At 37.0% G+C, this 23,461-nt stretch overlaps 1 protein-coding gene across 1 annotated transcript in view; it reads right to left on the reverse strand.

Moving 5' to 3' along the window:
- MPP7 (MAGUK p55 scaffold protein 7) overlaps nt 1-23,461 on the reverse strand; it is a gene marked incomplete at both ends in the record, with an annotated part of 116,406 nt that overhangs the window by 35,868 nt on the left and 57,077 nt on the right. The window contains 2 exons of the mRNA XM_080610929.1: nt 101-182; nt 8,425-8,556. Of these exons, the coding sequence (XP_080467055.1) occupies nt 101-182; nt 8,425-8,556 (214 nt within the window). The remainder of the gene's footprint in view (nt 1-100; nt 183-8,424; nt 8,557-23,461) is intronic.

A 23,461-nucleotide genomic window follows, 5' to 3' on the forward strand; every position in this document is an offset into this window, starting at 1 on the left:
TATTTTTGTTTGTGATAGTACTTAATTTCTATAACATATGCCATTTTAGCTCATCTTGTTCTAGAACTTGAATGGCTAGTGCCAAGCAGCAACACCTTACCACTTCTATCTGCAGCTCCCCCGCGCATTATCCTGGCCACCACAATTGCACCAGTCTGTTCATCCCTTTTAATAGTAGCTCCCTTGGGTAAAAAAAGAAACAAACAACAACAAAGTTATTTGGTTAATCTCACCATAATTTTCATTCACTACACTAAAAGACATTTGATATGCAAAACTGCAAAAAGTTGACATTACACTGATATGCGAATAAGCCAGAAATTATACTTGCCTATGAAAAGAATATAGAAAATACGTTGCTCTATTACCATCCTCTTATAATGTGACCATTTTTCCATTCAGGAGTAGCTTACAGAATCACAAAATGGTTTGGTCTGGAAGGGACCTTAAAGTCATCTAATTCCAACCCCCTGCCATAGGCAGGGAAATCTTCCACTAGACCAGGTTGCCCCATCCAGCCTGGCCTCATGCATTCTGTATGTACACAGCTTTTTTAAAAAAGGAAAAATAATAGAAAAAGTTTACTTTTCACCTTAACATTAACTGCAGTGTAGTTTACATGCTGCTAGAACTGTATTAAACTACTGCTGAAAATTGATAAATTGCTGTTCCTATGTTAAAAAAGTTCATGTTACATACTACAGGCACAAAAATTTCATGTTTGTAATTATTACATTTTATGCTTAGAACTGCTTACACACCCACTGACCATCATTTTGCTTTACAGTGTTATTAATAAACACGAATGTGAGAAACGTCCCTGCACGTTGCGGCTCACCTGGAACAGCCACAGGACAGAAATGCAGAGGAGGGGAACATTTCCTGAGTTAGTCATGACTATTTTCATACGTTACACAAACACAGAGCAAAGCATTTAGGTAAAATGACATCATATCATTAAATTTCCAGCTAACAGCTGTCTGGATGAGGAAGATGCCTTTGTAACTAGAACACAGCGAGGGTGCACTGAAAAGAAGCACAAGGTGATGAGGAAGCTGCAAGCAGCAGCAGTGACAAGTGAGATGGGAAAGGGACATGGAGTCACGAATCCACTGCCTATGCTGTGATGCCAATCCTAGTCAGGCAGCCAGGAAGGAGTGAGTGGGGAAATGCTGGCCCTGCTCTGGAAGACAGAATCCACAGACTAATGAAGAGGACTTGAGCTTGATAAGTCTTATTGTATAATCACCTCCAAAAAGGTTATATCCAGTATTTTTAAATAACAACATAAAAAGAGCATCCCCTGGCCAAGTGCTTTTTACCTGCACAAGATTACTTTGCCATGTAAATGTCATTAAGTTATCTGTGATAGCTCTAACTTTGCGATTCAACAGAGATGTTTAGGATTTTGGCAGCTAAGTCAATTTTCTGAACACTTCCGTATTTGTGATTAGTGAATGAACAGTAGTACTTCACCTCTGAGTACAAGACACTGCTACGTGCACTCTGCCATCACTGCTTAGAATTTCCTTCCATCAGCAAAATGTTGTCCTTGAAGTAAGCTATATCAGTACTTTACAAAGTTCCTCAAATAATTAAACTGCTCTTATAGCTACCTTCCTATATTTGTTTAGATTAAACATGAGCATCATGGTTATCACAACTTCATTTTTAAGTGTTTCATGAACATAAAAAGCTGAAATACCTATCAAAGAGTAACAGGAGTGACATTTTACTAGTTAACAATTTTACTGACTTAAAATCATTAAAAACAATAAACTTCTTCCCCTTTCCTTCTACCTCTAAGACAGAAAATACAAGACAAAAAAACCAAGAGATTAATTTATGGGGAGTTATATGCAAGCCGCATTTCTTGCAAATAAATGCAAATATTTAAAAGTCACCACACAATATTCTCTTTGGATGAAACTTTAACAGTAGCCAGCACTCTCCAGCAAAATTGATACGTGGTGTTTGTGCATTTTACTATACATCTTAGATTTATAAGTTTGAAATTCTATCCATAAGCAAAGTAATTCTGCAGTTTGCTAGCCTTATTCTTATGTATTATTTATAATGTAATTAGAACAGTAAGCATTTGCTTGTATTACAGTTTTAAATGAGTTGAGGGTTTCAAAAAGATAAAGATTTAGCTACAGCTAATCTCACTTTAAAAACTCGTGATTAGACTTCTTAGCAAAAAGAATTGCATACCGTTAGGAATATATTAAACAAAGCATTAACCCCTCTAGCCTGTATCTCAGTATTAAGTTCTGACCTTGCAGCAGCAGCTATTAACTTGAAGTTTATTATTAATATCTGGAAAGTTACATCTGGTTGAAAGTACAAAGTGTCTTTTTTCTGAATATATCCATCAAAAATTAAAAAAGCAGCATTAGGATGATAGAGCTAAATAGAAATACAGGACATTTCCACTACGTTGTCCATATAAAACAGAGGCTCTCCTAATTAATCAAGGGAAAACAGCCTTGAACAGAAGGGCTTTATGCCTTCTACCTGGAAGTCAATGCTATTAAATGCCACCAAATGCAAAAAGCAAGCGATGACTGAGCCTTCCGCTGTGATCACCCAGCTAATCTCAGCTCAGGAATGATGTCTGTTAATGGGTACTTCATGTCACTACACCTTGCTTTTAGACAGACCCTAGAAAAAATCAAATTTGTGTGCAATTTAAGATCACAGAACTGACACAGACAGCATCTGGAAGTAACAATACAACTCTTGTCCAAGTGGAACACTCACCTCATGCTCTTTGTGATTATCACTACTGGCACAAAATGAATTTTCCTAGCACAGATTAGCCAATTTGAAGGATGTCCCAGTAAAGACAATGGGTCAGTTGGACTTTTCAAACAAAGCACAAAATCAGGTTTGAATTTACAGGGAAATTCTTTAACCCAAGTTAGATCATTGTCAATAATTCCTCTATGGCAAACTGCACGTAAATGGGCAGGCCCATGAAAAGCAATATTTGTGTTTGTGTATTTTTGTTGCACCTATAGGACATAAAGAAAAAAGAGGGTTCCTTAAATTCCTCTTCTCTTCTCATTTAGAACACTTAAACAGAAATCATCAAACACAAGTGGATTTTTTTTTTTTTTATCCTGAAGAGTTGATTTTCTGAAAAAGCAGCTTCTCTTGTACTGCTGCCAGCCCTGCTTAAACTATGAGGTATATATAATCTGGCAAGAATTTCTCCTTATGAGATGTTCAGCTCCAGTACTTTCAGTTACATGTGCAGTGCAGCTCCTCATTTAGAGCTTTAAAAATGGAAGAAGGTTAGACTGGACTTTGAGAGCTGGAAAATATTTTCAGTGTTGTGAGCCAAAATGTAAGTTACCCTAAATGAGACATACACAGATGTAATAGCATAGCTCAGTTTAAAATACTTTTAAAGGGAAAAATAAGGAGTTTGGGAGCCATATGGTGATCAGACCGAGAAAACGTTTAAAGGTATACCATGCAAAAGCACTAAAAATAATATAAGCTCCTTCAGCAAGGCTCTTTCAATGGTGTTTGGGTTGTTGGTTTGGGGATTTTTTTGTTGTTTGGGTGTTGGGGTTTTTTTGTTTATTTGTTAGAGGTGGTGTTTGTTTTTTTCCAGTTTTCATGTAGTAATACTGATTGGTGAACACCACTCAGGGTTTCAGAGACATGAGCTTTATTACTTCATTCATTTATCTGCTGCTTCCAGAATCTAAACATTATAAACCTGTATATTTAAAGAAAGACTGGCCTGCAAAATAAATTACTAAAAAGAGCGTTGGAAACATCAGTAACATGTTTTTTTGCAAATAGGTTTTTGCATACCTTTCTGTTAAATAAAAGAACGTGCAGATGTTGAATGGAAAGAAGTACTTCAATAAGCCTTATTTCATGCTGTATTGAAAATGCAAATACATTTGCCATCTTAAGGTAAACTTAAGGTAAGTAACTATACTTACTTCACTTATAGTGAAGAGTTATTTAAAAGTTGATGCCATTTTCATGTAGACTATACACACTAAAGCTATCCCTACACTCAAATTAATCCCACCTATAAAATAATTGGGTTCATTCACTGGTAAGAACCAAGCTAAGGGGACTCAGAGTGACAGGCAAGGAAGAGCTGTAGAATCTGCACAAACCAACCATGCAGACGATGCTTTTAAAACACCATAACTCATTTCTCCCAAGTTCAGCTATGGAAATCAGGTATCTAGTTCAAGCCAGGTGTTTAGGCTTCTCCTATAGTTAATGAAAAAAAAAATAAAATTAGGCAACTCCAGGGAATGAATAATCCTTTCATGAGGGTAGGCTTCTTAAATAGATGGCGTGGTTTATTCTCTAGATCTGCCTATTTTCCTGTTGACTATAGAAACAGCATAGAGATGAGTTTTCAAATAACTAGATTTATGTGGAATGAATCTATGTGATGAAAAAGCAACTATCTTAACACGAAGAAGCATCCTAATCAGAGTAACTGCATGACAGCTGTTAACAAACCTGGAATATCATTTGGGAGCTGGAAGCAGTGAGAGGCCAAGAACTGAACTTCTGGTAGTGTGGCTGTACATCTTGGATGTCAGGAGTCCTACCCAGGGACAGGGCTGAAAAAGCCCTGAGGAGGTACGCAAAAGTAAAAACCCTCCAAGCTATCTGATAAAAGTCCAAATTATAGCCAGATGAATTTTGGACAGTCTCTGAAAAGAGATGTTTCTCTTTACGTAAGGTTCAGAGATGTTCTGAATCACTTCGTTCAGATAAACTTCTTAACACAATTTCACCTGACTTGAGCAAGACACTGCTAGAACGGCATCTATTAATAGACCATTTAGGAAAAACAAAAACAAACAAACCAACCAACTGTAAAAGGATTAGCAAAATGTTTAATCACCTCTTCCAAAAAACTGGATAAAAGTTCCGCACTGACTTCAGAACTGATGAAAACTGGCAAACAGAAGGCCCTCCCACAAACCATGTGTTTTCCTCTCTTTTCAGATGATTACTCCTGGGAATTCAAGCTTAACTTCAGGAAAAGCATGAACAAGAGTAAATGTGGTGTAGTTTTATATAAAAATGGTCACTAGATATATTCCAAAGAAGTTAAGAGAGTGCCTCATTTGCTTCACAGAGACCACCGTTGAAAGTCATCCAAAGGAGACACCCAATTCAAGAAAGCCCAGGGCATGCAACTGATGTAAAGCTTACTACTTTGCAGAAAAACAATCTCTACTGTTTGTGTACAAATAGAGAATGATAATCTATTTGAGGTGAAAGAAAAGTTCTAAGAGCTCTGTATCTTCAAGTCAAGAATCCAGACAATCTCTATCCCAGTAGAAATATTGTAAGGTGCCTCAGTCTCAAACTCAGTAGAAAGAATCCGGATATAATGATGCAGGTGGAAGCCAGACTTTTTGACAGAACAGTGAATAGATAAACCAAACAAGCAGAGACTCTTTGATCTGTACTAAGAATAGCCGAGAGTTCAGAATGAGCTTTGAAGGAAAAGCCACTAAAAAGATATGAAAATAAATAGAAAATGAAATTTTAAATAGTTTAGTAAACATATGGCATATATTTTCTTTAGTAAACTAACTCAAGAAAGCATAAATGCAGCAGCTCTAATATACGTAGTATAAACCTGTCTTTATTCTGCCGTGCCATATTTTGGTAAGACCTTACTGTCCATGTTTATTCTCACCCTTACCTAAGGGACAAAAAAATTGTAGGGAAGATAAAATAAATTAATAATAGGTTTGTTATGTATAGTGGTGATGGTGTCGTAATAAGTCACTATAAAGCTGCTGCAAAGAAATTCATGTTTGATGTTAACATTAATAATGTTAAAATGGATTATGGGTGGGTTATGGAAGAGGAGGACAACACTACACACTAATGAAGTACTTCTGATAATTTCCAGTCTAAACTTCCCAGGGCTGCAACTTCTGGCCATTGCCTTGTGTTTTAGCATCTTCCATTGTTAAGAAGAGTTTGACTCTACTATCCTTGTGAGCTCCCCACTCTCATGTAGTTGTAGGCTGCAATTAGCTCCCGCCCTTTGCCTCTTCCTAGAATAGGTCTATTACAGATTCCATTATAAGGTTGGTTTTGCCTTGGTAAATAAACTAAGCAGTCTTAAAACCACAGAACTGAGTTCTCTCACATTTTTTGTTTTCCATGGCTGCCATCCTGTCTAGTAAAAGAAAGTTCTAAATAAAACCCTCTCTGTTACCTCCTTAGCACAAGAGCTGTGCTAATTGTGGATGCACCTTTTAAGAGATTGTGCTGGGTTTGGCTGGGATAGAGTTAATTTTCTTCATGGTGACTGATATAGGGCAATTTTTTGGATTTGCGCTGAATACCATGTTGATAACACAGGGATGATTTAGCTATTACTGAGCAGCGGTTACACAGGGTCAATGCCTTTTCTGCCCCTCACACCACTGCACCAGCAAGTGGCTGGGGGCGCACAGGAGGCTGTGAGGGACACAGCCAGGACAGCTGACCCCAACTGACCCAAGAAATATCCCATACCATAATGTTATCATGGTCAGCATGCAAAGCTGAGGAAAGAAGGAAGTGGGTGGGATGTTTCAAGTGATGGTGCTTGTCTTCCCAAGTAAACATTACATGTGACAGAGCCCTGCTTTCCTGGAAATGTCCTGCCCATGGGAAGTGGTGAATGAATTCCTTTGCTTGCACATACAGCTTTTGTTTTACCTATTAAACTGTCTTTATCTCAACCTACAAGTTTTCTCACTTTCATCCTTCTGATTTCTTCCCCCCCCCCAACCCCATCCCACAGGGGAAAATGAGTAAGCGATCAGCTGTGTGGGGCAGAGATGCCAGCTGGGGTTAAACCACAACAGACACACTGGTATCTGGAAGTGTTCAGTGTACCACTGGAGTAAATGGCTAAGAGTGGAATTTGAGGAACAATTCAAGAATAATCTTTGGCTTAGGCAACCCTAACTGTCCCTTTAAAAGGGCTTAAAATCTGAAAAACTTTATTTATCTCATGTTAAGTTTTCCCTCAGTTTTGTTTCCAAAGTTGCTGTTTATACAATACATTTTGTAATTTACAGTATTTAACTCACAAAAATCTTAGTAGCAAATAACGTTTGAAACACGAAACTATGTAAATTCAGATTTTTATGAAAATTTTCCTGACAAATGCAAGAAAAATCAAGGGTCTTTTCATTAACACTAAAAATAAGCTGCTCAGTTAGAACTCATTTCATACTACATGCTCAAATTTTTTCACACCTTTCAGTGACTCCTTTCTTTGGAATATACTGGAATAAGAGTATCCTAAAGCAAGTTTGTTTTCTTCCTCAAAGGATTTCTTTGATGAAAAAGAGGAAAGCTTAAAGCTGTGATTTAAATATTTTGGGGAAAAAAAAAAAAAAAAAAAAAAGAAAAAAAAAAGAAAAAAAAAAGGCTTAATATGTTAAAACAAAGTAAAAACTTTCCATACGGTCAAACTTTTAATTATGCCCATGGGCACCTACAGTCAGCTAATACCAAAACTTATTTCTTGTTTACTGATGCCAGAAATACATCAAGAATAAAAGTGATAGTAAGTTATCTACTGTGGGACAAACTACCCTGTACGTCTAACAGAGGCATTGCTTTCCCACAGTCATCTCAAGTACAAAATCATAGCTTTCTCAAAGTAACTTTGCAGGTATTTTTTCAGGATTGCTATCTGTTAAAACAAATACAAAGTATAATACAAACCAAAGCTCTTACTGGTTTGCAGGAGAAAAAGAATATAGTTAAACTTTATGCAAGATGACTTCCACTCTACAGCAAATAAAAATAACCAAATCAGTAAAATATTTTAATATTCTTGTAACACAACCTAGGCTTAGTCCTTTCATTTTTCCAGATATCCCCATGAAGATATTAACTTTCTAGTATTCATAATCCAAAGTACAACAACAGACATCTTAAATTTGCCCAGATTTCAATTCAAGTGTTTTAAAATATGTTTTTATGCTTTCTTTTCAGTGTACTGGAAGGTCACATTTTTTTACATGACAGGTAACAGGCACAGTTCACAACACAGGTCAAGATTTCTTTGGGGATTCATTCGCTCTCTCTCATTTTAAAACAAGTTCATGATTCGAATTCAAGATAAAAGGTGAATATATTAGTGATATAAATGCTCAGTCTGGCCCACATATATAATGCTCAAACATCATGAATGAACAAATCCGTATTATTCATTTCATGTGCTTTACTAATAAAGACTGCGAATGGAATTCACAAGGGTATTATTGAATGTTATGAACAAACACACGTAATGTCTGTCTGTCCACATTTCAAGTTAATGTCACCTATTCCCATTTATTACCTGAACACTCCCCACCCAGTGCACAAACACAAAACCTCAAAACGAAAGACAGGATTGCTTACCAGTGGTTCCCTGTTTTTGACCAGCCTGATTATTTTAACTGAATCTTCTTCCTCATCAATATCATCAGGCATGGGGGGCAAGACAGGATCGTAGTTCTTCTGAGCAACAGTATCATGTACAGAGAGCAACGCCTGGAAACATTAATAGTATATTATTTGACATCTGAAAAGTTTATGAAAAACAAAGCAGGGGATATTATTTATAGACTCTAGTAGCATGATGCATGTAGATTTGAATATAATTTTTATATATGATTTTAACACATGTCAAATTGATGAAACAACTCCATAAAGTATGTTTTCATATGCACAATGTATGCATCTAGTAAATTGTGGATACAGAACACTGTATTCCAACACACAAAACCAGCAAGTGCTTTGCACATTAGCTTCAAATTACAATTATTAGGAACAGGAAAAAACCTAAGTCTCCTAAAGTAAGAACATCATTCTTCATGTCCTACATAAAAAGTTCCTGCAATACGGTAAGCAGTCTTATGAGACAAATAAGCAAAATAAGCATCTTCTAGTACTTCTGTTCAGTACTTCTGTTCATGAGATGCACGATATCAAGCTGTTGCTCAACCATTCCCTTCAGAGGAGCTCTGGAAGCTAACCTGGATACTGGATCCCTTTCATATAAGCTTTCATATAATTTTAAGAATTTTTAATTTATTGTGGACTTAATGATTGAGATTGAGGAACATAATGCTGAAATGATTTGGTTTAGGCAGGTTCTTGTCAACCATGTGTTGTATGCCTTGCCTCCCTTCTTTCTCTGTTGCATCTCCAGCTCATGCAAAGCTCAAACAATAGATTTTTCAAAGAAAAGTCTAACAAAGCCTGACAAAAGGTTCAGCCTTAAAAATAAAATCATTTATGAACTTGGTGAACTAATAAAAATCTTCAAAGTCAAAAGGAGTTAAGAAAGATCATTCCCCTAAGGCTCTAAAAAAACCCCAAAACGCTCAGCTATAATCTAAAATTCACAGCTTCCTCTAGATACAGAACTCGAAGTTCTTTTCTATTTTGAAAAGCTTTCATTATTTATAATACCTTTTAAACTGGTAAAAAATGTTTAAGTAATGCTTTTATTTTGTAGTGTAAACTATGCATTGTATCAGGAATAACAGCAACAGCCATACATATAATTCTATCTACTGCTTTCAGATGCTTCTGTTTCCAAGTAGTTGCTCCTAAATCCCTGAGTATTTTATATTTTGGCCTGGTATTTTTTCTCAAAGAGTCATTATAACAAAATTTGTAGTCTGAATAGCAGAAGCAATTTACAAATTGATAACCTTCCTGACAATAAAGCAGTTTGCAAAATGTTGAGATGTTTAGGATAAAGCAGAATACATCAACATTGTTGACATGGATGACACGGAATATATCATCTCCATGACTGCAATAACGAGTCTATTGTAACAATTACAATAATGATTAAGAAGAAACTCCTTAATAAAGACCAGAAAATGGCTACATTTCTCTGATGCCAGTTTACTTTCTACTTAATAAGAGGCAGGTAATATTTGACTGAGTACACAAATGACCAGAAAATGTATGTTCTTGAGGATAATGCAGATGTTTTAAAAAAGCATGACACTTCCATTATGCTATTCCAAGATTTTTTTCCTGAATGGAGGAGACTGTAACAACAAAACAATTTCCAGGCAAAGCCATCATCTATCATTTCAAAAGCCGAAGGCAAAAAGCATATGGTAATCTTGAAATACTGAAGTTTAAATTTGAACTTAGCTCTTCAAAAAAACAAACACAGGAGATGATGATGCCTGTTTCATGAGAATTTGTATTATTCTACTAATTTCTACGCATATTGAACAATTTGATAAAATCATTTCAACATACTAATTACTTCTGGTATTCTTCCCTAGACAGAGTTATGAATTTGTACTATTACCATTAGAAATCACCAGCTCCCTCCCACCAAAGATTAGTTTTACTTTACATCTGAGCTGAAAACCTCAGGCTAGCAATTATGGTTCCTCCTGGAAATGTGTATTATGAAGCATTATATACATAAAAGCCATGCAATCACATGCAGTCCTCTAAAATGGATGTGAAATATCAAAGATATACTAAAACAGAAGTAGTGTTTGCTTTTACTTCAGGCTACTTACAGTTAAGACTTCTAATACTAGTCTTCTTCAATCACATTTTTCCACATAAAGCTAAGGCACATTCATGAACTAGTTCAATTTAATGAGTTTCTATATTGCAGTTTAAAAACAATCAGGCAGATAAACAGATGAATATAATCTAATACACCACTCCCAGACTAAAAGGCAGCAACTTAAAACATGTTCAAAAGAACCTACCCTGGACAATGAAACTTGTGAAACTGATTCTGTCCACTGCTACACTTAATTATGCCACCAGTGTTAATAAGATACTTCCCTGCTCTGACTGCCAGATCAGGCTCCTGGACATCACTACGATGTAGCCTAAGTATTATAAACCAGTGCCAATCTACGTCTCATTTATGATGCTTTTCTTCACTCACAACTGCAACTTATCAACCTCTTCCCTCCTCTTCCCAAAACACATATTAAATCACAAAGTACTATATTTTTCAAATAAGATATTTTCCCCTAACTGTTGTACTACTTTATTTCAGCGCAAAGATGCATATTTTAGATGAGTATGAATGCCAGAAATTGTCTTTTCTCAGTGTAGCTTCCAGAAGAGCTTCCGTCATCACAAACTTGTTTATGCTGTACACTGAACATGCTACGATTTCTTTCTTGCTTGTCTTCCATCATTGCTTCTTTTAATACCCTACTCTGTCCACTGTAGTTGCTCTTGAAATAGTCAGCAGCATAGACATTGGGCAACAATTAATCTGCCAAAAAAACCTTATAAAGCCATTTTGATTTCACTTTATGTGTTCAAATATGAGCGATTAGAGCCTGTCTTCAAGAAAACTTCCCTATGTTTTGAACACATGAATATCCATATTCACAGAGTAAAAGGACATTTCTTCAGCAGCTTCTTTGTACCATGCAGTTAATATAATTTATGCTTAGTCCAAAAAACTATGCCTCAGACTAGACTTTCTTAGAAGAGGTTGGGATTTTTTAAAAGCAAACAAATTGCAAGTGCCAAGAAATAAAACTTGGATCCTATGATAAACAAGATGTATTCAGCATAATTGTGCAGTCAATACACGAGGCAACGTAAAGCTAGTAATGTTCTCTTTTTGTACGTAAGTGATCAGCTTATTCATTTCCATGATACTAAGTTTTACCTATCACAAGGCACTGCAAGAAGTGCAAATGATTTTTTTGTTTTTTGTTTTCAAATACACAGCTCTTCAGAACTATGCATGTATGATCCAATATTTGGGTCATGTATATTTAAGCACCTCTGGAGAAAAAGATTTTATTTCAGCTCTAAGTTCTATGCTTATGATTCACTAATGTAAACATGGTCCATATTTAGAACTTGAAAGAAGGTATGATTCAAACTCCTGCACTACCTAAATATAAATATTGATGTTCAGCTAAATTCTTAGACATGATCTAGCTGGAAATGAAGACTTTCATCAGGCCTCTGAAATGCCTAATAACTAGTGCTATATTTTTCATATTAAAGCTATCACTGATCATTTCACAGTTTATAAATTGGAATTTTACACTATCAACTTACACAAAGAAAATCTGACAGTGGAAACATTCAAAGTTCTTTTTCTTAAAGTGTTCCAAAACTTTAAATGTTTATTTAAATTGAGAATGTTATTAATAAAAACAGTTCTATATTTTCAAAAATGCATATCATTTACCTACACTGACTACATTTTTGCTCCTCTAAAACAATGACAAATTTTATATTATTTCTTCTGTTTATATTTTGAGACCTGTAAGATTATGAGTAGATCTCAATTCATGAATACAACTCCTTATGTTTTTAATTCCATTATTTAAAACAAAAAAAAATATGTATCTCAACTTAAGCTTTACTTGTCAAGAAAAACTTGTCTAGAAAAACATTTTAGAAAACAGTAAGTGAAATAAAGAAGAGGGACAGAATTGACAAAAAAAACCCAAAAGCAGACTTTTTCCCTATGTTACTTGAAAAAAAGCCAGGCACAGAAAATTAAATGATTAATAGTCAAGATTACCGACATAAAATTTGTAGGGACTTGAACCAACTTCTTTGAAAGTCAACAGCTGGAGCAAACTGTGACACTGTCAAACCAGCTGCTGGTTACCTTCCCTATTGTGTAGACTGCTGCACTGGTAGCAGAGTCAGCAAATGGAACAAAATGGTCCATGACTTTGCTGCCCCAGTCACAGCTTGGATCATTAGCACCAGCCACCTTCTCTGGCTGTTCAGTTTGTACTCTGTCAGGTGAGACAGGAACATTTTCTCCCACTTCTTTGCTTTGCTATGGTGACAGGAACTTCCACTGAGGCTGGCACAGAGAAGTTACACGGGAGGAGAAAAGTACCTTCATCAGTGTCATGGTTTAAGCCCAGGCCATAAATTAGAACCACACAGTTTCTACTCCCCCTCCCACCCCCAGAGGGATGCGGAGGAGAATCGAAAGAACGTAACTCCCATGGGTTGAGATAAAAACAGTCCAGTAACTCAGGTATAACACAAATCACTACTGCTGCCACCAATAATAATAATGATAAGGGAAATAACAAGGGAAGAGAATATGATACCGCCCGCAGGAAAAGAGCCCGACAGAGAAGAGGACGTGCCCTTCCAGGTAGCTCCCAGTTACCTCCCCTGGCATGACGTGCTGTGGTATGGAATACCTCTTTGGCTAGTTTGGGTCAGGTGTCCTGTCCCTGCTTCCTCCCGGCTTCTCCTCCTCCCTGGCAGAGCATGAGACTCACAAAGTCCTTGGTTAGGGTAAACATTCTGACCAGCAACTGAAAACATCGGCTTTATCAGTATTATTCCCAGGCCGAAAGTCAAAACCACAGCACTGCACCAGCTACTAAGAAGGAGAAAAACTCACTGCTGCTGCTGAACCCAGGACAATCAGCAACATGCTGATTGTCATCATGCCCCTGAAATTGCCTGGCAGAGCTCATCCTCCAGAGAGTTCTAGCCATATTATTTTTTCCTTTGCGATAAGATTACAGAAGAAATACAAAAAGACAAAAATGTTGGTAGGGAAAACTATTCAAGACTGGAAGGACTGATTTACAAGTAACTTACAGAAAGTTAAAGTCAAACGAGTGAAGTCATCCAGCAACAGATATCAAAGAAAGAAAGCTGAAAGAGCAGGGAGGAGACTGAATCCGCTGAAGGGTAACAATTTAGATAAGAGTGGGAGAAGGAGCAACCTTTCTTCTACAAGAAAATTAGTCTTTAAACCTACTATCTTGAGTACATAGGCTAGATTTTATATTGATGTACTGATGAATGCCATCCCACTAATTCCACTCTCCAGCAAATAGGTGGTAAAACAGCCATCAGAAAAGCGCAGTGCATGGCAGACTCTTAACCAGCAACACTGCCTGCAAAAGGAATACGTGCTACCCTAATTCTGATGCAAGAGAAGGGTTAACAAGACAACAAGAAGGCAGGCAAGAATGAGCATCTCAACTAACAGAAAAGAACAACATGAGCTGAATTCTCCAGCTTGGCTAAAGCATAAAGCATAACCTGGAAGCAGAAGCAAGCAACAGAACTACAGGCAGGAGGAATTCAGCAGTGCTACTCAAGCAACCAAAGGGTAGCTGGGCTAATCACTGAACTGAACTTTTTTTTTGGCAGTAAAAAGACTGAGTGAGCACACAAGCTACAGCAACCACTTATCAGGCAGAAAAGCAATATTACTGCCTTTTTTTTTTTTTTTTAACTATTTTTTTTTTAATTTTTTAATATTATTAACCATGCCAAGTGCAAGGTCCTATACCTGGGTCGGAGCAATCTCAGGCACAGCTACAGGTTGGGCAGAGAAGAGATTCAGAGCAGCCCTGCAGAGAAGGACTTGGGGGTGCTGGTCGATGAAAAAATGAACATGAGCCAGCTTCAGTGTGCGCTCGCACCCCAGAAAGCCAACCGTATCCTGGGCTGCATCAAAAGGAGCGTGACCAGCAGGTTGAAGGAGGTGATCCTGCCCCTCTACTCTGCTGTCGTGAGACCTCACTTGGAGTATTGTGTGCAGTGCTGGTGTCCTCAACATAAAAAGGACATGGAGCTGTTGGAACAAGTCCAGAGGAGGGGCACGAGGATGATCAGGGGACTGGAGCACCTTCCATATGGAGACAGGCTGAGAAAGCTGGGGCTGTTCAGCCTGGAGAAGAGAAGGCTGCGTGGAGACCTCATAGCAGCCTTCCAGCATCTGAAGGGGGCCTACAGGGATGCTGGGGAGGGACTGTTCATCAGGGACTGTAGTGACAGGACAAGGGGTAATGGGTTCAAACTTAAACAGGGGAAGTTTAGATTGGATATAAGGAAGAAATTCTTTACTGAGAGGGTGGTGAGGCACTGGAATGGGTTGCCCAGGGAAGTTGTGAATGCTCCATCCCTGGCGGTGTTCAAGGCCAGGCTGGATGAGGCCTTGGGTGGCATGGTTTAGTGTGAGGTGTCCCTCCCTATGGCAGGGGGGGTTGGAACTTGATGATCTTAAGGTCCTTTCCAACCCTAACTATTCTATGATTCTATGATTATTCCTTCTGGTGGCACAATAATCTAATGACTTTCCTACAGAAATCTGAAGTTTTCTGTTCTGAACAAAATTCCCAAGTTACACATGCACTACATAATGTTAAACAAATCAGTTAACTCTCAAAGAAATGAACACTTTTTACTTGAACTACTGAAAATAATTTACAATATTCAATTGACACAAGCAAAAAACCTTTGACAATGATAGTAAAAAATAAGGTCCTTTAAATTTTCTGGTTGCAATCAGGACACCAATGGGTGTGCTACTTCATGAGAAACAAACAAGGGTTAATTTCCTTCTTTCCATCCTTCAAATATTATATTTTTCCTATATATTCTATACAAAATCCCTGGAAGTGATATACTGTGTGAGAATACAGCGGTTACACATGTACAAAACAGAAAAAGACATGCTTCAAACTGTCCCATCTGTACTTAAACCAGAGTTGCCCTCTAGCCCAAGCTTGTCAAACTGGCAACTAAATCCCCTTCTCTTCCAATTTGACTTTGATGCTGTTGGGATTACAAAAGTGATTCTAAATATTTAAAACATACTGCACATGTGTGGTTTTGTGTTCTTAATATCTACCATATATTAATGTTCTAAACATAGCAATATCTCAGTTGGATCAATATTCAGTATATATTATTTTCCTCTTTACAATAGCAGACTTTATTCATGACTATATGAATGTCCTTTCACAAAAGGGTAATTACCTTGCCTGAAAATGCAGTTTCTTGATTTCAGATTCACCACTCTGAACTGATGGGTTTACCTGCAGCTGGTAGCCAGACAGCAACAGCCAATAGAAAAGTGAACTTTCTGCATCTTCAGACTCCCACTTCCTCTGGCTCATTGTTTGCAGCCCCTAGAGATGCTTCTGAAGTCAAGCTATTCTCAGTGTTCACAGAAACATGCAGCCCGCCTGCGTCATCTGGTAAAGGTGTTAATATTCTTCCAGATGACAGGCCTATGTTTTTCCTCAGTTGTGGATAATAGCAGAATAAGCTCTGATTTTAAATCAATAGTGATGAATCTGAACAAAATCTGTTTTATATTCGCAATGTGATTCACGTAGCTAAAGTGTTCTTGAAGATTTAAGCCCTATTCAAGTAACTTCCAAGAGCACAAACACATGGTTTTCAGAGTGGAAAATGCCGAGACAGGAGCACTCTTCCAATATCTTGGCAACCCTTGATCAACTCATTTTGAAGAAGTGGCAGCATCCTGACAATATTAAGTGTCTACAGCAGTAGAATACATCTTTTCTTGGTTGAAAAACACATGAAGACACCCTCCCTCCCAAAGGAATCATGTGAAAATATAAGCTAAAGGAAAATAAAAGCTGAGGTTGCAGTTGCCCTCCCTGAAAAAGTGTCTTTTAGAAATGACCAGCCTTTGACAACAGCATGCTGTCTAAAGTCTTAAAAAGAAAAACATCTACTGATCAATGAGGTTAAAAGAATATGGATTCATCAGTGAATTAGAAGGGAGAAGACTGCTGAAAAAGTGAATGGAAAGTTCAAGTAGAATATGGTCCAGCAAAGGAAAAGCAACACTGAAGGAAAAAGCAGCATAAAAAGATGACAACTGAAAAAAAAGGGGACTATTTGCTTCGTATTGTGCAGTTTCTCCAATTTTCCTAGCTGAATAGAATTAATACCTGAATGGGATATGATTTTGTCCATACTGATTTTTTCCTCCTCTTAAATTACCAGCTTCGGTAATGTTGCCCACTTTCATACACTGTTTGTAAATGCTACAGTTACATGTATGCAATTCAACATTCTTATACGAGTTAGAGCTGGTTCCTTCATGTGGGAAAGTCTGTATATATAACCAAAGAATTTCTTTTATTTACTTTCCCAATTTTTATTTTCTGCTGCCAACCTGCCTGGCTCCACTTTTGTTTATTTTATCTATCACTTTGTTTATTGTATGCTGGCTCCCAGCGAGCACTCTCATATCCATATGTCCAAGAAGATTGACAGACAAGCTGCCCATCAGACACTGGCTGAGTTATCACATGAATCGGACTTGAGAGCATTTCCAGAGTAACATGATGGCTGTTGCTTAAACATATTCATGCAGTATTCTTTCATCTCCTTTATATAATTTTATATCTACGGTTACGATACATTGCATAGTTATATGTATGCTCTGTCAGCTCCTCCACGTTCAGGAGTAAGCCACAACTGCTTTCTGATTTTCTCTGCCTGTCAGATGTGAAAAATCGAGGTTTTACTTGCTGTTTTTAAAAGGTCTATTTTGCTATTACATTTCTGTTTTACTTACTACATTCCAGCAACATGAACATTCCAAAAATAAAGACAGTAACATATTCTTCCAGCACTCCCCACCCAAAAAAAGTTTTCTATAAAAAACTCCTTTGAATTATGGGTGCAAGCAGAAATGGAAATAGGAAGTCAAAGTCTAAAGCTGAAAAGAGTTGAGAATAAAATCTATTTTTCCTCTAACAAGGTTGCCAAAATGTGTGATGGATGGCTTCCCAAAGTGGCAAATAGTTTAAAGGCAAATAGTTTAAAGGCAGGAAACACTGGGCAGAAGGATCTCATCCACTTGCCAGCACAAGTCTCCCCAGCATAGCCTTGTCTTCCCCAGCTTCATGGCTGGTGTTCTCTGTACATCTATGGGCTAATCCACCAACCAGTGTTATCAAACCATCAGTGCTATGGTCCTTGATTATTTTTTCAGTCATTTGCATGTATTACTCAGGAAGAAAATAAATATTTCTCTCTCACTGCTGATATTTCACAGTCCATGATCCAAAAAATCAGGCAGGCTCTTGCAGATTCAGAAATTAACGACATCTGATTTTGCAAATGAGGATTAGGTAGGTAGCTTTTCAGTTGACATATGAAGTACAATTGTACTCCAGCTCACCATATTAATAAACTGGTTTGTATGGTAAAAATCTCTTAATTTAGGAGCACAACTCCTGCAATCAGTCCTACCAGCAAACCTCAAAGTCCACTGATAAGTAAATGGTTATAAACAATGCTAAATTATGCTTCCTCAACAGATACTGCAGCTTGTGTTCATGAATATTTCATGAATATTTCATAAAGAGGAGGAGAATAGTCTCTCAGGGACATGAGCATTGGTGCACTCAAGAAGACAGGTCTCTAAGGGGACAGGGCCAAAAGGCCCTCCAAGTGCCTGGGATACAGTAACAGCCCAAATTTAGCTCAGATGTCAACCAACCTGAAATTCGTATTTGGGTTCTCCAGATGCAAAACCTGAACAATTGTAGGCAAATCCCAACAATTTCCAGTGGAAAACGTTGACTTTCAGAAACTGCATATTTCAGCAAAAAGCCCTGATGGAAAATCCTCAGCAAGTCTAATTACAAAGGAAATGTTGGAAAGATGACAAAGTTTAGATTAAGAGTTTTTTTAATTACATGTTATAAGAAATGCTTCATGAAGTTTTCAAAGCAAAACCAGGTTTTGTTTTATATTATTGTAGCTTAGTATTTTCTCTGAAAGCTTTGTATGTTAATGTTCTTGTAGAAAAATGCCTGTTTCCTGCAGAGTAAATTGTGTCAAACTTTGCCAGTGACTAATGCAGCTTTACAAGGCTCCACTGATAAAGGCTTAAAATGTTTGTTTGGTTTTGTTTTGGTTTTTTTAATAGAACAAGTAGCACTTTGATCAGAACAGTCTATTGGGTCACTGTGCAAATCTAGTGAGCCTCAGTATTTACGTTCCAGTAAATACAAGAAAAACAGAACAGGACAGAACAACGGAAAAGGTATACTTCAAGCAAAAAGAAGCATTTTTTATATTTGGGAAAAAAAAAAACCAAAAAAACAAAAAAAAAAACCAAAACACCAAAACAAATACAGGAAACCTATGAAAAGCAAAATGTCCTGGCTTCACCAGCTGCCGATTTAGTTTTGTTTAATTCATGGTCCTATTCCTAAGGAAAGCCAGGGAGGTACTTACTGGATGAAAATCTTTACAAATCCAAATTGTTTATGCTTTGTGAAACTGAAAGTCAGGTACACCTCAAATAATTTGCAGATAAAAAAGCAAGCATAAATCCTATTTACAATTTTCTGGTGTATGCACCTTTGCCATTTGAAAGCACTTTTTGAAAAACTGAAAACAACTTAAGGAATCCTTATTTTCTCTGAACAGCACATAGAAGTTCTCCGTGGATAAATTAATCTGAAAACATTTCCAGTCATCCAAGAGTGGTTTTCCCTTCACTCTGCAAGTTACCTTAAAATTACTTCCAAAATTCTATTCATTCTATGGTAATGAAAAAGAAACCAAGAAAAATACTTCAAGTACATCCATCACTTGTTCCCTGTAAGGTTACAGGTACAGTGTCCAAAGTGATCCAAATACTTTACATTCTTGCATACCATGATGCACTGAAGTTATTCACAGTCCTGACTTCCATCCTTGTTTCAGAACCTGGCTTATGTTTCAGACTTGCAGCTGGCAAACCTTTCAGCACACAAAACCAGAAGATAAACCCCACTGAAACAGGCAGAACTACCATGGCATTCTTAGGAGGTTAAAAAAAAAGCTTAATTTCCTCTGGATTATAAAAAATAAAAACATCCTTCAGAACAGTACTAGCACAGTGGCATAAGCTTTTAAAATAATTATTTTACTGTCCATTACAGCAATGATCACGAAGGTCATATTTTATATTAATTTATAACACACTATATTTACCCTAATATGGCTTAAATTCAAATGGTAAATTGTTCATTTCAATATGTAAGTATCAGGAATGTAACTGTGCTATAAACACAAAGTTAAGAGATAGCTGGATTACAATAATATATCCCAAGCCTGTCTCAAAGTTAGTACAATTGGGATAACAGTGTTCAATGGACTAAAAGACTCTTTTTGTAGAGTTTTTTGTTTACAGCCACATCAACAAAATATTAACTCCTATAGGTAATAGTTTCAGTTTTCAAAAAATTTTGAAAATAAACGATTATGAGCTTGTGCTATGGCACTGTCCTAAAAAAAATACAGCTTTTATCAGCTTGTTACAAAAGGAACTGAGACCTACCATTCAAGAAAGCTTTTTAGTTAAAGTGGAAGAGAATTTGGAAGCTTTAAAATCTTTCATTCTTAGTTTGACCATCTGTCATATTTACTACATTTCCTTAGTGTCTGTTACTGGAGTTCTACCCTGTGACTGATAGAGCTTTAGCACTCCTTCTTCCCATTTGCATCCTTACTGACACATAAGACTATTTTGCTAACTTGACTGTGACATGTAAAATCCATGTGACATAAAAAATCCAGAATTAAATTCCCTTTTAGATATATGTTAACATCATAAATCTTCATCTTCCAATTATGGATTCCAATTTATACAATTGTAAAATGATTAAAAAGTATTTTGTCTCTAGAGAATGTAGCTAATTAAAAAAAAGTATAGTGCTCTCAGACAATAGCAATTCTTCCAGATTAATTAAAAATGCCAAATTGCTCTATAAAGACATCTCTTGCAACTGTAGTGGTGCCTACCTGATCATAATCATAATCTTTAAAATTTTTATTCCTAGTTCCAAAGTTTGGTACAACTCCCCTCTTCACATGCATTCAGCTTGCTGTCACATAAGTTTCTGAAATTTCTCCAAATCATAAACTATTAAAGCTGAGAATACTTATTTCTTTATGCTGTTATTCTTTTTTGCTTTACAAAAGCACACACATGGGTGTGTCCTGGGTTCAGCAGTAGCAGTCAGTTTTTCTCCTTCTTAGTAGCTGGTGCAGCGCTGTGTTTCTGACTTTCAGCCTAGGAACAGAGCTGATAACACTGATGTTTGGTCTAACCAAGGCCTTTGTGAGCCTCATGCTCTGCCAGGGAGGAGGGGAAGCCAGGAGAAAGCAGAGACAGGACACCTGACCCAAACTAGCCAAAGAGGTATTCCATACCACAGCACGTCATGCCCAGGGATGTAACTGAGAGCTACTCGGAAGGGCTAGATCACTGCGGGGTGGGGGAGAGGTATCGGTCGGTGAGGTGTTGTATTCTCTTCCCTTGTGATTTCCTTTATCATTATTATTATTGGTGGTAGTAGTAGTGATTTACGTTATACTTTAGTTACTAAACTGTTCTTATATCAACCTGTGGGAGTTACATTCTTTTCGATCCTCCTTCCCGTCCCACCGGGAGCAGAGGGAGGCGAAAAAAAGGGTGTGTGGAGGAAGTAGACTGTGTGGTTCTGATTTATGGCCTGGGTTTAAACCACGACAGGGTGTTTTCTCTTTAAACGAGAAAAACAAAAATTTCCTCATGTATATCCCTACTATATATTCTGCTCATCATGTCATAGAAAAATAATTAAAACCAATTAAGCCTTCTGTAAAAGAGAAGTTTAGTGTTATGTCAAGCTTCATATGTTGTGTATTTACAACATACATTAAGTGACTTTAATGCTGTCATTAGACAAGGAAGCTAAGGAACATTTCTTCCTTTCTTTACACATGAAAAACACTATATTACATAAGTTCTTAATTGTTTTTCACTCAAACATAAAGTCATATAACTTTAATGTAAATGTAAATCTGTAAATTGTAATTAAAATTTAATTGTAAACCTGTAAAAATGCATAACTGGAATGTAAAGCCCAAATCTTGAAAACAAACCACCTTCTAAATGCTTCCTTCATAAAATTAGCAAATTATACTTGAAATATGGTTAAAAATAATCTAATCCATGGTTACACCTTAAGAATTATAAAAGTCTTAAAAAGTCATTCCAGGAACTGAGGAAAAACTCAGGAGTGGGTGCAGCACCTACTCCCACACAGGCCAGGAATTACCCCACCTTCAAATACAGCCAATTAGCCTGAATTACACAGAATAAAACCTTCCAAGCAGCAACACAGTCCTCCCTCTATTCCTTGCTCATGTGAAGTTATAACAGACATTCCACACTGCCTGTCACTTATAATGGAGATGGTGGCAGCACTACACATAATATCTAATACACAATTAATACATAGCACCAGCTCCTACGTTGAACAAATGGAAAGGATTAACAAAAAATCTCAACATCTGTCAGAAGACAGGCCAGCAGGCAGGGATTGTACAGCAAGTATGTATGTACATATGTATGTACATACGTATGTACATATGTATGTACAGGTGCGCCAAGCTGTTGTCTGCCTCATGAGACCCAAGCTGGAGGGGGGCAGAGAGGCCTGCCCTACCGCAACACAGAACCTGTCTTTGAGTGCTGCTGCTACAATACTCAGGAAGCACTGACAGCAGCAGAAGTATGAAATTTCACTTTCAGAACTTTAAAATACACTCACAGAATGCTAGGCAAGTGGATCCAAGCCTGCTCTGCCACCATTTCAGATCACACAGGCATGCCCTCATACAGGTCCAAACAACATTCAGACTAGAACCAAACAGCACTGCCCACAGGCTGGCCTGGCCCCACCATGAATTTATATATCTTTTATGTTTTATATCTTTAAAGTACGTATTTTATTGCAACTTAATAATACAAACCAAATAAAACCCTCATATACCTTACAGCTTTAAGAAACACAAGCACAGCAATATACATTTTGGTACATCTAGTTCTGGTTATTTACCATCATTCCAAGTTTGACATGTTAAATTCTCATGCTATTTTTGAACAACCACCTCAGCAGACCTTTTAAACTTGCATACTTATTCCCTGAAAGTGTAAGCATTTATTAACAGTTATCTTCCTCAGGTGATTGCAAACATTTGATCGCACACGTGTGGCTATGACGGAAAACAGCTGAAGACACTGTAACAGTAACAGTACACTGTTGTACTTATGCTTTCCAAATGAGAGATAACAAGGTGCATTTTAAACAGCTAATTGCAGGTCTGGTTAAAAATCAAATACTGCATTCAACTGGATTTGGGTTCTAAGGTACAGAAATACTGTCCTATTTGTTGATACCTTTACCAAGGTATAGCAGGTTTACATAATGTAAACTGTAAGTTTTTATTCAACACTGAAAATTAAGAACAATAGACGTGGCTGGCCTGCAGCCATGCGACTCCACAATCATATTTTAAATCCAAAAGGAAATGCAATTCTCACACACAAACAAATTCACTTGATTTCCCAGAGCTACATGCTCTGTTCTACTTCCAGAGTTCTGTTTTAATCAGAAAAGATAAACTACAACCATTATTAGCTCATTTAATTATGGTAAAGAATACCACATTTTAGACCAGCAGAAAAAAACCCCAAACCCAAGCCACTCAGTGTAACTGGATATTGCATCCAGTTTTTAAAAGACTAGAAATGTCCAATTTATTTATTTTTTTTTGCCAAAAGAAAATGCACCTGACAAAACCTTGGAATCACTTTTAGGAAATTTGGAAATCT

Source organism: Psittacula echo (genome assembly GCF_963264785.1).
Source record: "Psittacula echo genome assembly, chromosome: 2".
Classification (NCBI taxonomy): Eukaryota; Metazoa; Chordata; class Aves; order Psittaciformes; family Psittacidae; genus Psittacula; species Psittacula echo.